The following is a 17113-nucleotide window of genomic DNA, read 5'->3' as shown; positions in this document are numbered from 1 at the left end:
ACATTTTGTAACCCCTCCCATATTCCTCTTTAATTAAATATGGATGAGTGTTGGCATAGCCATCAATTGAACTGGTTGCCAGTTAGGGCAGGACTGGCAAAGGGGCAAAGAGGCAATTACCCCCTAGACTGACTGGGCTGCTACTCCAAGGGACAGAGCTCCCAAATGTAAAAAGAATGTGAAAAAGATTATGTCTCCCACAAAAGAACCGAGTGCTGCAAAGCCTGCTCAGATTCTGTGTACACGGGGAGAGGCATTCGTCTTGATTTCAGCAATGTTGTAGATGTGGCTGTGTGGCCCCCAGACATGAGCCTCCGAGGTGAGTGGGAGGGAGGGGAGTCTAGGATGCAGGGGCATGTTCAAACCTCCCAGTGTCAATTTATGCATTTAAATAACATATTCTGTGACCCTGTATGGTAATGTTGGCCCCACTGCTTCCCATACACCTTTGGTCTGTTACAATTCTCAGCATAGTATCATGACACCTAGCTGTCAACGAAGGAAGGGTCCATATATTATTAGAAGTTGCCCTGGGTTTGATTCTGTACAAATGCTTCTCCTATGTTCTGGTGAACTTCTTGATCACTGGTGAGTTCATTACAAGAAGACTTTAATAACACTCTGAATAGCACTCATTGATGTCATTTTGTGGTGGTTATAGAAACGGCTGTTGGACTATTTGTGGTACTTACTTTTCGACAAAGTTGATAAGCACCTGTAGAAAGGTGTCATATTTAGGTATTCATTATTAGAAAACCACAAACTAAGTGGGTGATAAAGAGTTGGGTAGATTGTTGAATACTGCTGAAGAAAGTTACCAGCTCCGCCAGAGGTATTTCTGAAAATCCGCTCTACTCAAAGTTTACCACCAGCAGAGGTGATATTTCTGGAATACTGCCAGCACTATTTCAGGAATACCACCACTGATGGCAGTAATGTAAGTATACGGGTGAGGAGGCAGGATGACAAGTGAGGGTCTTATGATTTGGGGGTGGGTTTACAGGTAACAAGTATGGGGTTTTCTGTTGTAAACTGAGGAGGTATGAAGCTAGGTATGTGTATTTTGCCATGCCAGCTCATTGTTGACTCTGAGAGCAAACCCAGACCTCCTGGTTCAGCAATGGCCCTTCTATACTAATGAATTCTCGAGCTTCACCACCTCTTTACAATGTTTGAAAACTAAAGATGAGATGGGATAGGAGGAGCTGTAGCCTGCTGTCAAATAATGACAAACTGTAACACATTGAAAACTGGGCTCAAATCCCAGCTTTCTTACTTCACCAATTCTATTATCCTAGTGAAATACTTATACTATGTGTGGTGAGTGAGTGAGAGAATTTCCAGGTGTCCGGGTCTCTGAGAAAACACAAACATAATTGAAAATATGTTGCATAAAAGAAAAGTAATGTCAATAAAGTCTACTATATATCCTTGAGAATGTGTGTGAGGGGGAGATATTTGTATTGTGTTTCCTTGTTATGGATGTTGGGGCAACTGCATTGAGAGTTTGGGCCATTGCACTGCGTGCCAGAAAAATAAACTTGCCCCCCAGGCTAAATGTTGCCAGTCCTCCCGTGTTGCCAGTTGCCCGAGAACAGGCTCATGGGTTTGACTGGTGTAAGTGCTGTATTCAAAGAATTCCAGGATGTGTATGGCACTATCCATGCAAAGTACTCTGTGGCACAAGGCAACAGCAGAATTATACTAGAGCAAATGATGATAGTACCTGAGCATTTGATGCTTACAGCTGTTAAACAGTGAATCATTTGCAAATACCTATAAAATACATATAAAAGCACCAAGACTATTGGCTTTGTCAAGGATTGTTTATTCTTGGAACTGAATATGCATTGGTAGCTAAAAATTACTAGAAGCAATTGGGGGTGGGACCAAGCCTGATTTGCAAATGGTATTCCCTATCTTGCTCCAGCCTTGGCTGATTCCTGCAATCACTCCTTCACCACTGGCTCCTTCACGCTACCCCTCTATCACTCCCTTGTGCACCCTCTCCTCAAAATGCCTACCACCGACCCCTACTGCCCGGCAAATTACTGCCCTATCGCCATTAGTCCCTTCCTGGGCAAAATCTTGGAGAAGCTGCTAATCTCCCAGCTGATCCACCATACGGAATTTGTTGGTTGCCTCCACAACTACCAGCCTGGCATGAAAACTGCACTCCTGAACACCAGTGAAGACTCTTTCAAATCTCAATTCCAACCCTCCTTCCATTCTCATCCTTCTTGATGTTTTCTCTTATAAATTGGCTCTGTGATACCCTTGGCATCACAGACCTGGCACTGGTCTTGTTGACCTCCTTTCTCTCTGACCGACCATCCCAGGTTCAACTGGGCCCTTTTCTCTCCATCACACTCTCCACCTGCGGCGTCCCTCAGGGCTCTATCCTCTTGCCGTGGCTCTTCAACATCTACCTTGCCCCTCTCGCCCATTTGATCTCCGGCTGATCTGCACACTTCCAGTGTTATGCAAATGACATGCAGCTCGCCTTCAAGCTTCCCTCCACCGCCTCCTCATCTTCTGCTCTCACTCCTGACTGGTTGACTGCGATTCAGGCATGTTGTGCTGCTGATGGCCTCTGCCTCTAACGCCGGTAAAACTGAGATCCTTCGAATTGGGACCCCAGCTCCCTCTTTCCCTCCTACTCTCTGGCCACCCTCCATGGATCCACTCCCCTCACACTCTTGTGAGGCACACAATCTTGGTATCATCTTTGACTCCTCTCTTTCCATCTCTCCTTACATCATGGACCTTGACAAGAAGGTCAACTTTCAGCTGCATCTACTTGGAGGCATTCTCACTTTCCTCACCTTCCCCCAGAAACTCAATGTCTCCAGAGCTTGGGTCCTCTCTAGGCTGGGCTACTGCAACAGCCACTTCCTCAGTCTGCCTAAATCCTCTCTTTGCCCCTCCAACTAATTCAGACTAGGACTGCAAGATTTATCCTTGGTCTCAAGTCCAGGGACCGTATCTCTCCAGCCCTAACATCTCTCCACTGGCTTCTAGTTGTTGTGAGGATTAATTTCAAGACCCTCTGCATGATCACAAGGCTTTCTGGGGCCTGAGATCTGCTACATCCAACTCTCTCTCCCTAAATACCTCCCTGCTAGACCACTTGGGTCTTCTAGATCCAACTCTCTGCAGATCAGACGCATTTCCAAGCAGAGAGTGGGGGTAGATCTCTCTCTTCCGACAGGAGCCTCTATCTGAAATGGACTTGAGCTGGATCTACTTAATTTCCGGAAACTTCTCAAGACCCTCTTTTTCTCTTCTTCCTTCCCTCTCCCCCTACCCTGCTAATGTCCCCCTCTGCCGCATTTGACTGGCTGCCTAGTTCCTTCAGAGTCATACATGGCATCAGGCCCTCCTCACCAGACTAACACCACACCCGATCTCCCCTGCCACTCCTCCCATTCCTGCACTTGCCCTACTGGGATCCCTCCCTCTGTATTGGCCTGGGGGGCCTGCACCCCTACTTAGTCTGGTCGATCCCTGTCCTCACACTTAGCATGTGGACCTGCACTCCTTGCATTCCCTGGCACTTGTCCACCTGGCTTCCCCTTAGCACTTGCCTAGCCCAAAACCCTCTTCCCCCGTTGACACAGCCCCATAATGTGCACGCTCGTCACTCCGACATGCACTTCCCTTCCCACCTTAGCATTATCACATTCCGCTCTGACGGGTACTTCCCCAACCCCTGCACTTGTTGTTACTGCACTTGCATGCACCGACACAAGGCCTAGTAGGATCGTTTTTCGTCATTCTTCATCCCTGCCCCCTGCAACCCCCACACTTTTTTGTCTTGTGGTGCCTTGAAACACCATTTGTTGTAAATACCATATAAGTGCAATAAATAAATATGTGCCTTTCTGTAATGGCACGGCAGCATGCCATACAAAGGTCTGCCAAAGGAAACAACAGTGGTTAAGATTCATTCAGTCTGCTATCCATGACTCATGAATTTTGCATAAGTCACTCGATTGAGATCGATATGCCCATATGCTAGTCTTAAGCTTTTTATGCTTAGAAGCCCAAGCTGCACCTCATTGTTCTTTCCCAAGGAGGCTGAAACATGACTGAGCTTCTTGCAGACTTGTACAGAATGGATGTTACCTAGTAGTTTGGACTGAACAGCATTGCCTTTGGTACTTTCCCTTCTGTAATTGCATAGCAGGCTGAAATAAATGGACTAGAGGCATGTCTACAGAAATTGCAGCAGTTATGATGAATTTAAATCCTTCCAGCTATCTTTATTCTGTCTTGAATTCACCATTAAACATGGGCATAGCTTACTGTTACAGAGAACATTAATCTTGGATTTAAAAATCAACAAACAATTAAAATATATTTTTAATTCTTATTGTTCATCTCACACATTTACACGCCAGTGATTTATCTCTCACCCATTAACAAGTAGTACATTTACATCTTAAAAGACTGACATATTATAAAAATGCCTTCAAATCTGTATGCACAATATTACTAACGATGAGGTATTTGATAATAGGCATTGACATGAATATGTTAATAAAGCAGTAAGAAGTCGATGTGCAGTTTTATTGGAAAATTATAAGAACGATGTTTGAGTTTGATTAATAATATGTCATTCTATACTCGTAAGCAATGTCTTGTTGGTGAGAAGATTGTTGCAACTGCATTGGCACTGATAAACATTTTTTGATAAATTATCTACAATTCATAGTGAAGGATCAGAAAAGGTGGGGCAGAGAGGCCAATCTGGGCACAGTGCGATGAAAAATATGAGACAACACTCAGTTAACTGGACAATTATATTTGTAAAGATTCAACTTTCTCTATTGCATTGTACATCAGCATTGGTCACCATCTTCCATCCTCTGTGTCTCACTGGCCACAATGTCTCCCTCATGTCCATTTCCTGATCCGCCACCACTCCCTTTGATTGTATCAGTAACTCGCCTGCTCCACGTCCCTGTGTCACCCTACTAAGAGCTGTTTTGTTCTCCCTAATATCGAGGTACACAATTAATGCTTACCCCACAGTGCCACACGTGAGTTTCTCGCTCATAACTTTTAATGTGGGAGCGAGGGGGGTGGTGGGCACTGCAATGCAGACCCCTGCATGTTTTAAAATGATAAGAATGATGTTTCAGGGGGAAAAGGGCAAAGGTACTCATTTTGCACTCAGCCACTCTTCTCTTCATCATGGCTCCTCCCTGGTACACCTCTTCTTTTTAATTGTTTTCATACCGCCAACCTTTGCCACACACATACAGCCTCTCATGCCCTCACCAAGTAACGGCTATTGGCCCGTACAGACGGCCTTTGCTTTCTTCAGACCTATCAGACTGGGCTAGTGGCCCATTACCAACTGGGGCTACATGGGGCGGAATTTGAACCTCATAACAGTGTTTGAAAACAACTGAACTGTTCGATTTATGATTTGTATCAACATTGTCTCTATGTAAAATGGTATGCAGTGTTTTCATCGAAACCTTTTCCATCAAATTTTTGCAACGAAAAAAAGTCCATCGAGTGCACATTTGTGTAGGGTAAAGGGTTCATTTTGTTTGGGGTGGGTTTTTAAGGTTTCAAAATGGGGTGTTGGAGGGGGACCCCCATAAAAATAAAGAAATTGTTTCGTTGCAAAAAATATGATGGAAAAAGGCTTTGATGCTAAGTTTTCATAAAGTTAAATGACAAGAATAAGAGAAACGTTTCACACGGTATAAATAAAGCATGTATTTCAGATGGCAAGATGTGAAAAGGAATGCTTAGGGATTACGTTTGTTGAACTTTATTCCCATTCCACTGATAAGGGTGTGCAAAATCATATTTTATTAAAACCATATAACAATAACGATTTCTTTTTATATGCCAGGACAAGAAAAGACTGTTGACCAAAAGTGCTTTATCATAATTATATTGCCTCATACCTGTATGACTCCGAATATGGACTCGTAATGTTCCATTGCTCGCAAACTTTTGACCACAATATGGGCAAATCTTCTCCTTTTCCCCTGTGTGTGTCTGCAAGTAGAAAATTCATGTGGTTTTAAATAAAGAGATATATCTGTAAAGAATTAGCCTGCACTGAGGATAGAGCAGGCCTGCACGGATTACATTTGGTCAGCTCTTTTACACATGGAATGCATTATATTATTTGCACACTATTATTTTGAGTAACATCCATTATATGTATGACACCTTAAAGTCACTGAGAGGTTTTAAGCAATTAATCACCCATATCCTCTGGCTCCCAAAAATACATTGGATTACTGCTGTCACTCTGGATTGGACATGTGAGGACAGACTGTGCAAGATGTGCTGTTGGCATGAACAGTGAAACTCAAAACCCAAAACATGGTGATATTGTCAAATGTTGCACACCCACAAAATGCTGCAATTAATCTATGTGAACGCAAACTGGCCTCGGCAGGGCTTTTCGCAGAACAAAACACGCAGCTATGGCTATGCTATCATTTTAAATGGTAGCATTAAAAGCGATATTTCTGTCACCTTATATATATATATATATATATGGGATTTGTAAAACACAGAGCTAGTTTGGAAGAAATGGAGCACTGCATGTAAAAGGGGGGTGAGTGCAGAGGTAATAGGACAGTGAGTGGGAGTGAGTGAGAGGGGCAAGCAAAGTGCAGGAGACTGACCCCTATTAAAAGGATAGTTCACTCAAAAAAGTTATTGGCTCAAAAGATGGGCCATAATCAAAAATATATATAAAAAATATTTTTAAACAAAGTTCCTATGTAAAGTTTTGCGCAAATGAGGCTCAAACTCAAACATTTCAAGCACTAGGAGATATCCATTTTGTGAAATGGATGAGACTCCTGTGCTTGTGTCAAGCTCTGCCCTTGCTGCAATAATGGAGCAAAAGCCACCTAGTGGTAGCTTTTGTTTATTACAGCTGGCTTTTGCTTCATTATTGACGGAGAGCAGAGAATGCAGTCAGGATCCTGTCTGCTCCTGGTACGTGCTTTAAAAAAAGATGTATACAGAAAATCACGGCAATTATAATACAACGTTGTTGTATTTATGATTGCAGTGGCTTTTGCTTTGAGTCTCCTGGGCTCCCCTGAGCCGAGGGAGCTCAGGAGACTAAAGGCGAAAGTACCAGCATTTATAAATACAACGTTGTTGTATCTATGATGTCCGTGGTTTTCTTTTTAAAGTTTGCAGTCTCCTCTGGCTCGGGGGAGACTGGGAATCCTAAAAAGAAAACCTCTGCAATTATAAACACAACTATGTTGTATTTATGATTGCAGTGGCTTTCGCTTTGAGTCTACCGGGCTCCTCCAGCACGAGGAGACTCAAAGCAAAAGCTACTGCAATCATAAATACAACGCAGTTGGATTTATGATTTCTCTGTTGTTATGTTTTATGTTTCCTGGGTGGAGAGCCCGAGAAACTTAAAAAGAAAACCACTGCAATCATTGTATTTATAATTCCTGTGCCTTTTCTTTTAGTGAAGTTCAGGCAATTATGAATACTTCACCGGCATCCGGCAGGGTATTCATGATTGCCTGGACTTCACTTTTCTGGTTTCCCGAGCACAGGAAACTAGAAAAAAAAAGTTGCAGGAATTAGGAAAACTCCGCCAGCAGCCGGTGAAGTATTTATAATTGCTCTGCCTTTCATTTTACATTTTCTGTGCTTCCCTGTGCTTGAGGAGCACACGAAAACATAAAATGAAAGTGAAAGCAGCCTACTCTACATGTTAAGCTCTGCTCTCTGGCTGCATTAAGCAAAAGCTCCCAGTAGGGGGCTTTTTCTGCTTGATTATTGCTACCAGAGCAGAGCCTAATATGAACTGAGAAGGCTGCTTCAAATCACAAAATGGATGCCACCATGTAAACACTTTTAGCCTCATTTGCTAAAAAATGTACATAGGAACTTTCTTTAAAAATATGTTTTATATGTATTTTTCATTATTGCCCATCTTTAGGGACAATAACATGTTTGGGTGAACTATCCCTTTAAGTCACTATTTCAAAAACATTCGAGGACAGCGTTTGAGATCCACTCTACTAATATTGTATGTAACTGATTTCTTTAAAATCTAGATTCTATCCCAAAAGAATGATGAACTAAGTCCAAAAAACAATGAGGCAATGCAGTAGTACAATATGCTATTTAGAAGGGTTTGTTTGGGCCATAAAGACCCATCTGATGAGACAGTAATAAAGAGGTTTGATCATCTGTGAATAGAGCGAGGTATACACCCTCTCTTGCTAGTTCTGGCCCGGTGTCATACTGCAGAGGTGTGTGCCTGGGCCTAGTAGTAGCACAAGAAATCTACTGATGCTGTAAACACTGATCCGTACTGTAGGTGTACACTATATTAGTCAATTGGCATCGATGTCCAAGTACAGAGAACTACCATCTAAAAGTGAGCGTCACAGATGCAAATGCCTGAATGCTCTCTTGCCCCTTAAACTTTAATTTCTATTTTCACAGGTGCCAGAAAAAGTTAACAAAAACAATTTGGTAATAATAAATTGTATATAAAAATGAAGGATGGGCAAGCCAACTTGAAACAGAATCGAGCCTGTCTAATTAGTAGGGGGTTTGCCTTGGCTCAAAATATTCAAATCATTTGGATTGAGAGCTCGAAATGGCTCAAAGCTTCCAAACCAGACTTTGAGCATAACCGTAATATTGAATTTTAGGATGCTTGTAGATTAGGAAATGATACAAGATGGCCATCATTCGCTGACTGGAGCTTTTCTGTAACATGGGAAGCAGGTAGAGAGACCAAAACCATCCTTACTCCAAATTCCCAGTTTCACAACAGGTTGAAATACTTTCCTTGATTTTTGTCCAACACTGTTTACAGTGGACATTTATTCTGTTTTCACCACATTTATTTTTCAAAGTAAATAGCATTTAATGTGATCTTGTTCTTCAAGCTGTGTCTTGTTCAATGGATTTTCTAAAAAAATGTATTATTTTTCATTTAATTTATTCTGATTGTTTTTATCATCTTATTTACTTATGTTGATTTAGAAAATGCTTGTGCAAGCTGTTGTATTGTGATTGATAATACTGTCCAGTTGTAAAGTAGCATTCTTGATTATTTTTTTTGTTTTGTTTGTGTTTAATTGTATTACAATTTTTACAAAATCATTCTCTTGGCTAGAGATTTGAAGAAGAATGTGGTAGATTTCTGTTTTGTTATGTGCCATTAAAATTCTCTTCCATCTGTGTTTTCTTCTTTAAAATAACGGTTTTCTGTTTGTTCCCAACTGATTTGTCTTCCAGCGCTAGGCTTTCAAGAAACTTGGCTGTTGCCACGGTCAGGGTGGTGGATTCTCCACTCATTAACCTGTTCCACCACTCTTCTTCACTTGTGGTAAGATGTTTTAGTCTATGTGGTCGCAGGTAAGTTGTTCTGAATTTGTCTGTACCCGGACAGTGAAGGAGTAGATGTCGCGCTGTTTCGGTCTCCGAGGTATTACAGTATCTACAGTTTTTATCTTGTGCCTGCTTTCTGAGGAATAAAATTTCTTTCGTCTTCAAGACGTTCAAGCGTGCTCTTAGGAAAGTTGTGCGTAGATGTTTATCTGGAATTTTTTTTAGATAATTTCTTGTCTCGTCAATCCTTTGTGTATTGATTGTATGGTGGATCAGGGATGTATGCTTCTCTGCTTTTTCTAGGGTCTCAATCCAATCATACATTTTTAGCTTTTTCTTTATTTTCCCTAGGATGCATTCTATGTCCCATTCTGAGCATCCGATTTTTTCTGATTGTTCTAGTAGATCGTTATACCACGTTGACATCATTACATTTTTTTTACTCATCATTTCCTTATAGATGATGTCCAAAATTATGGGACACGGACTTCTTAGGATTTTTCCCAGAAATAGTAGACTGTTTCTCACTACCACTGATTTTAGTGATTGAAGGCTCAGTTCCCGTCGGATGACTGCTGTAGGGATAGAGTTCGGTAATCGTTGCACTTTGCGCCAAAAAACGCCTTCCAATTTTGTCCACAATGTCATTGGAAGATGTGGCATTGCTTCTGCCCCGTAGGTTACTGCTGGAGTGGCTTTAGCTTTGAAAAATTTTATTATTGGGAGGATTGTGAATTTGCCAAATTTTCTTTCCAAAAGTGATGCTTGTACTGCTAGTGTTTTTGTCTTAAGGATAACAGAAGATGCTCTTGCATTGATATTTCTATATGGCTGCAAGATATTTTTACTCCCAAATACGTAAAACTTTTCACTGTCTTCAATTTTTCCGAGTTTGCAAACCACTGAGATCTTTTAGTTGGTTTTGACGATTTTTCCAACATCATGATTTTGGTTTTTGTTGTATTCAGATCTAAATCATTCTTCTTCAGGTAAATTATGAGACTGTCTAGTTGCCTCTGCAGGCCAATGGCTGTTTGGTCCAGCAATAAGATGTCATCCGCGTAGAGCAGGCGTGTCACTTTCGACTCTCCTAGTTTAGGAGGGAAGGAACGGGTGTCGTTTTCTGCATCTACTATGTCTGCCATATATGCCTTATAAAGAGCAGGAGCCAGAGGATAACCTTGTTTGACCCCCTCTGGCCGTTTTTATAGTTTTTGACAATAAGCCTGCATCATTCAGGCGTACTCTGATTGAGGTGTCGCTGTACAGGGCTTTGATTGGTTCAAGGAGTGATGGTGGACATTTTTGTTTTTTCAGTTTTCTCCATAGTTTTGCCCTGTTTACACGATCGAACGCTTGTACCAAGTCGATCGAGGCTATAAGAATTGTTGGATGGCCCTCAAAAACTCTGGCCTTCAAGGTGTTGATCATCATGATGTTAACCGAAGTGCCTAAATTCTTTTCAAACCCTGATTGTAATGGGTCTGCTGTCTTTGCCTCTTTCTGCCATTCCTGAAATGTATCCAACACCAAAGATTCGAAAAAGTTTTCCCAGCACGTCCAATAGTGCAATAGGTCTGTAGTTTCTTGGGTCGTCCCGCGGACCTTTCTTATAAATTGGGACGATGTTTGCTGTTTTCCATGTTGCAGGGATAAATCTTGTTATCCTGCATCTTCTGAAAATTTCTGTTTTTAACGGTACCCAAGTTTCCGCCTCCTGTTTAAGATCGGCATTTGAAATCCCGTCGGGACCTGGCGCATGGGAATTGTTCAGCTTGTTGATCTTCTCTAGAATTGCCTGCTCAGTGCATACAATCCATTTACTTATATCTTCATTATCTAATGTGTTTACCGTTGACGTTGGTTCTTTAAAAAGGTTAGTGAAATGTTCTAACCATTTGTCTTCGGACACATTGTTAGTGATGGACTTTGCTGTGTCTGTTAGATTGTTCTTTATTATCGTCCAAAAGTCGTTCGAGTTCCTTTTGCAGCCGCTCTCAGCATGGTCTCTGCGTCTTCTTGGTAAAGTTCCCATCGGATTGTCTGAAGCCATGATTTGTAACTTTTTTTTTGTTTGGTTGCCAGATCTATGTTTTTTTGTGTAGGGTTTTTCTGAGCCTGCCTTGTCACTTTTTGTAAAGTAGATTTCTTTGATCGGAGCTCATCGTTGTATTTATGAAGATGAGTTTTCCCTGCTTTTCTTGTATGTCTAGGACATAGATAAGGACTGCGAAGCGGGCGGTAGTCCAAGTTTTCTAAGATGTTATTCATGCTTTTATATCTGTTTTCCTATTTGTAAGTCGCTGTGATGGAAACAATGGCCTCCGTTGTCATTTTCACCGGCAGGGGTTTATTTGCGTGCCATGTTGCTTTGAGTAAGTTATGGTCACTCTGAGTAGATTTCACTATCTTGAAACTCTTCATTAGTAAATATAAACCCTTAGATGTGAAGATGTAATCAATTATACTTGTGTTTCCTTCGCTTACCAAGTTGGTATCCTGGGTCCGGCTGTTTCTAAGGAGTTTAGATTGTACAAGTCTCGAGATTCCATCAACTCAGACCAGGCGAGTCCTCTTGCAGTCGATTTCGAACAGGAATTTGTTTTGTTTCCAGGTATGTTTTTCCCATCATCTGCAACCGGACAGGTGGCGTTCAAGTCAACACATATTAAAATGTGGTCCACGTTATACGTTGTTGTAGCCACCGTTAGGATTCTTTCTATCTCGTTTAGAAATTCGGTCGTTTTGATTATGGCAGGATTCCAATAGATGTTCAACAGGAGAATAAGATCTTTACTTGTTTTTCTCTGTGATTTTCCTTCTTTCTCCCATTCCAACAAAATCGCTTGGATTAACGTGGCTGATACCAGGTTGTGGACTATTCACAAACATCCGCCTGTACGTACAGCTATTAAAAGGCGAGATGTTGGGCGACCTCTGTCTCCTTTTTGAGCTGGAGACAATTGAACCTCGAAGCCGTCCATACTAGGCAGCAATAGCAGCCAGGTTTCTTGTAAACTTACTAAATCGAAACAGCCTAGATTTATCTCACCAGGTTGTGTAAGGTGAGTGTGGCCTCTGGTGTTCCACGATCCGATAGTGATGGTTTGCTCGATGTTCTGTACAGCGAGTTTCTCCTTTGATTGTTCCCTTTCGCCACCAGAAAGGAAACAGGTTGGCTGCTATTTTCTAGTGTAGCGTGTCAACGCCGAGGGAAACCATGCCCATCTTTTTGAGGTTTTTTCAGCCTTGTCAAGATGTTTCTGAGTCGAGGATTTATCTCTCACGGTATGTCTTTCTTTTCCTGTGTCTGCCTGCGTCTTGAGCGGGCCCTTTATTTTTCTGGATGTCATTTTTTCTGTTTCCCCCTCGTCGTCACTCCGATGTCTTTTGGTAGGGGAATTTTTTCTTGACTTTGCTCTTTCTTCCTCTCTGATAGTCTGTATTGAGTTTGAGCCTTTTGGTTTGCGAGTTGCTGATCTTTCCGCATCTTTCGTCTGTTTGTATTTCTCCAATACTGGGATGTGTTTTCTTTTCTCCCTCAAGACGTCTTTTGTGTTTGAGGTTCTCTTTGTCAGATCCCAACTTTCGTTATCGTTATTTTCATGAATGCAGTCTTTTTTCGTTCTGTTTATTTTTAGACTCTTATGTCCTCTTTCTTCTGATGTTGTTTCTGGTAAGAGGTATCCTCTTTTCGACAGTTCCCCTGTCATCAGAAGCATGAGTTTTTTCACTGTTTGGGACATGATGTGTAAGAAAATACTATCCGTCCGTCCCTTGTGTGCGAATTCTACTATGTTTATGTCTGCACTTCTGATTTGGTCTCCTTTTGAGATTTTATCAAGGAGCTTCACCGTGGCTCTTCTGTTTAATAGAATTTTCTCTCCAGAACGATCTCTTTTTTCAAGTTTTAGCATTCGTGTCGAGTTACTCTTGTGAGTAAATAACGCCGACCTTCGAGTTTGATTCTGCTGTGAAGACTGATACGAAGATCTCCGATTGGACCTGTTTCTATTTTCCGGAGATTTTTCTCTTCGTCTGCTGTCAACTGACTGGTTAACGATATTTCTCTGTTCGTATGTTTTGCTCTCCTTTCTGTTTGATCCTTTGGTGGTCGAGTAATTTTGCCGACGGCGTCTGTTGCTTTTTTTCATTTTTTTCCTCGGATTCCTCATCCTCGGTTCTTTTTTTTATGCTTTTTGAGCGATGTTCCTCGTAGGCTCCATAGCTATGTTCGTTTTTATTTATCCTTGTGTTGGATAATCGGAACAATGTTTTTCTTTCCGGAGTAATCTGGTATCTTTTAGAACCTGAATCGTTCAACTTGACTCTCTCTTTTTCTGAATTTGTCGTTTGTTTCTTGTGTTGATTTTCCTTTTGGTTTTGTGTTGGCGATTTGTTATCCACAAATGACACCTTTCTTTTTTTTGCCCTTGGTCGAGGTATTTCAGACTCAGAGTTTTCAATAGAGTAGACACTAATGTTGGATATGTCAATCATACTATCATCCGGCACTGGGTAGCATTCTCTTTTGTGACTCATCTGGTTATGACTATTCTCTTTGTTAGTTGGTTTTTTGTCTGTGACAGTTATCCACTTTGTCATAAGTTCGTTTGGTTTGTGTTGCATTTTCCAGTTTCTTCTGCGTCTGTTCTACTTTGGTGTTTTGGAATTCTTGTGGTATTGATCGATTTTTTATTAACGTCTGTCTCAGTTGTTGTTGGTGCTTAACGTTGTTATGCACTGCAGGATTTTGTACTTTCAATTTCAAGTAATCGTCTTTAGTTTTACCTTTTATAGACATTTCAGTTTCATGCAGCTTATCTTTTGAACTCTTGTGTTTTTTTGTACTGCTTAGTTCTTGTAGATACTCCTCGGGTTTGTTTTTATTACACATGGGTGTCGATCTCTCACTGTGATTTTCTAATAACTCTGTTGAATCTTTGTCATTCTTGTTCCCTTGAGTTTCAGCCTGAGCGGTTTGGGTGCTAATATTCACAGATTTTTTCTTAAACTGAAATACCTTGTTCTTTTGTTGTTCTAATGGGTTTTTTTGTATTTCTGTTTTGTCAGTCTGTGTTCCTTGGTCTCTTATATTAGCCTTCCATGCTTCTAAGGCCAATATGTATCCTTCTAAGTGGGTCAGCTTCGAGTTTACAGTTGCTAATATTGACGTGTGGTCCGTTAGCGTATCATTGATGGTTTCATATAGCTTTCCGAATGGTGCTAATGCAACTGTCACAGCTGACATGACCAGTTGCAAGTTAGGCTTTTTTCCGGATGAATTTCTTTCTTTTGTCTTTGTGGTGTTCTGGCCCGACTTGACATTGTTTGGAGTAGGAAAGAGTGGTCGCAATGTGTCCACCAGGACGTCATCCTTTCTTTGCTGACAAGTAGATTTCAAGCAAGAAGTCAGCTCTCTACGTTTGATCATGTTTTTGTAGTTTAGTATGGCCTCTGCCAATTGTGCTTCTTCTTGATTTCTTGGATGGATGGTGTTAGGCTTCAGTAAGGTTTCATGGCTTTTTTTGCCTCATTCAATGTCGTTTCTTTATCTGACATGTTTTTTCTCGTTTCTTCAATCCTCTCTTTTTGTTTGATCATTGTTTTCTGGTTTGAGGTAGCTTCCACCGATGTAGCTTCATCCTGGTTATTTGCATAATCGGTTTTTAAATTTGGTTTCGGTTCTTGATTTGTTTCCCCTTCTTTAAGTATAGCTTTTTTTCCAAAGTGTTATGTTGCTCCTCATTTTGAACCAATGGCGTTTGTTTCTATTGTCAATATCGAATTTACATTTCTCCTTTTTGACTTGAAGGGTCTCATTTTGACCAAAATGCCAACGTATTTGGGGTGAGTGGCCAACAATTTCAGGGAGATGTACTGAAGCCGGTTGTTTAGATGGCTTTCTTTGGGGAGACGGTGGAATCCCCTCGAGAATTTCCATATCAGAGAGTTCAAATCGATTAATTATAAAGGTTTTCCCTAATTTCTCGAGGAATCTTCCAATTGGATTGTTGGTCTGGGGTGTCAATTTGCCTGTTTTATTTTGCTGTAACTTCAATGGCAATTTGAGGTTTGGGGTTGATGAGGAGATGATGTTAGGAGTGCTGGGTCCTTATTTTTTTGTATTTTGGTTATTTTCAATTTCTTTTGTTTTGAACTCCAGAGTTTTTACTTCTTTCATTTCATCATTTTGATCAGTGGATAAATGATTCCATTCTTTTTGGTGCAAGTTTTTGCCTTTGAAATCTGTTACTGAGTACGTATGCGTTTTGATCCAGTTATGTTCTCTCAGGATGTTGATTTCATCTGTTTCTTGCTCATCCTGGTCTTCCAAATATGATATGGTTCCATTCAGAGAGTTATTTTCTCTCATGTCTGTTAAATTCAGTTGCAGGCTTGCTAAATCTGCCGTAGCTATCACTGGGTGTATCTCTGTTTTGACTTGCAAGTTTGGGCATAGTGGATGAATTTCATGCTCTTTTTCTTTCATCAAGATAGTATGGTCCAAAAAGTTTTTTAAACCCTCTTCTGTGGTTAAATTTTATGAGGGTATTTCAGTTGTGTTTGTAGTTTTGTATTGGTTCTTCACCGAGCCACCAGGGGGCGAACTGCGGCTTTCGCCGGCCCCCGTCTCCCCCTCCTTTCCCACGGCAGAGGCAGAGCTCGATTTCTGCTGAGCTCCGACACACCAGGCGGGCGTTCCCTCCTCCTCCTCCCCAGACTCCACCACTCGCGCTACTTCCACTTCCCCTGGGAGACCCAGACCAGGGATCAGAGCAGCCGGCATCACTTCCTCCACCTTCCCCAACCCCATAGTCGCCTTCTCCGGTGATCGCTCCTCACTCGCGCTTCCCGCCACACCGCGGGCAGCTCCCAGCGAGACGCCGCTCTGGCTGGGAACGCCGCCGTGGGACTCCCAAGGAGCGCGATCGCCAACAGGCACAACAGCTGACTGCGCGGTGGAGTGAACAGGTAAGGTCGGCCTGTGGGAGGATCTGAGGGGGGATTGGGGTGAGAACATTGGATTTGGCACAGAGTGTATGACGGCCATTTCACTAAAGGAGCTATTTTCGGATGTTTCTCGTGGCGAGTGTTCTAATAGATTTTTAATAGTTAGGCCTCTTCTCAAAATGCGGCCAGTTTCTTCAGAAATGGTTGCCAAGGGTGCTCCTGCCAGCGGCCGACTGTCCGTTGCAATCAGGTTGGCCATCGCTGATTTTTTTGTTTTAGTCACTATTTGCTCGTAGTTTTTGATCATTACGTTTTTTGTTTGGCCAGTGGTGAGTGGGGCTGTCATCCAGGCAGCCGGACTTGCAGACTGCACCTCCATGCAGCTCTCTGCGGCCGCTCCGCGGCCAAAATGGGTTTTTAAACCCAGTGCCTCAATGAAAGGCGAAGAAAGACTTCAGTTTCCTGACTCACCCAGAGATCGGACTCCATGCGGATGAGCGCAGATGGACAAGACTTTGGCCTTACTTCAGACTGCACTATATTTTCTTTTTCTACTGGTAACAGGTATTACCACCTTGGGGAGCAGCAAAGATGTGCAACGCGTATCTTTAACAATAAAGCAACCTAAAGAATTGTCTACAACCATTGCTTCTCAAGTAAATGGGCTACAGGGATCTGGAGTCAGAAAACCCGCTACCATATCTGCACACATTACCTATATTTGAGAACAAGGAGGATTATTAGCTATTTCAATGGTTGATGAAAACCAAGAAAAATATTTCAGTCTGAG

At 41.9% G+C, this 17113-nt stretch overlaps 1 protein-coding gene across 2 annotated transcripts in view; it reads right to left on the bottom strand.

Moving 5' to 3' along the window:
- Positions 1–17113, bottom strand: part of PRDM5 (PR/SET domain 5) — a 1215944-nt gene that overhangs the window by 358614 nt on the left and 840217 nt on the right. For both annotated transcript variants that reach the window (XM_069631172.1, XM_069631173.1), the window contains one exon: positions 5931–6024. In XM_069631172.1, the coding sequence (XP_069487273.1) occupies positions 5931–6024 (94 nt within the window). The remainder of the gene's footprint in view (positions 1–5930; positions 6025–17113) is intronic.

This window comes from Ambystoma mexicanum, chromosome 6q (assembly GCF_040938575.1).
Source record: "Ambystoma mexicanum isolate Mex_15411 chromosome 6q, UKY_AmexF1_1, whole genome shotgun sequence".
In the NCBI taxonomy this organism is placed as follows: domain Eukaryota; kingdom Metazoa; phylum Chordata; class Amphibia; order Caudata; family Ambystomatidae; genus Ambystoma; species Ambystoma mexicanum.
Note: the sequence above shows the minus strand (reverse complement) of the source record. Positions and strands in the feature narration are given on the sequence as shown.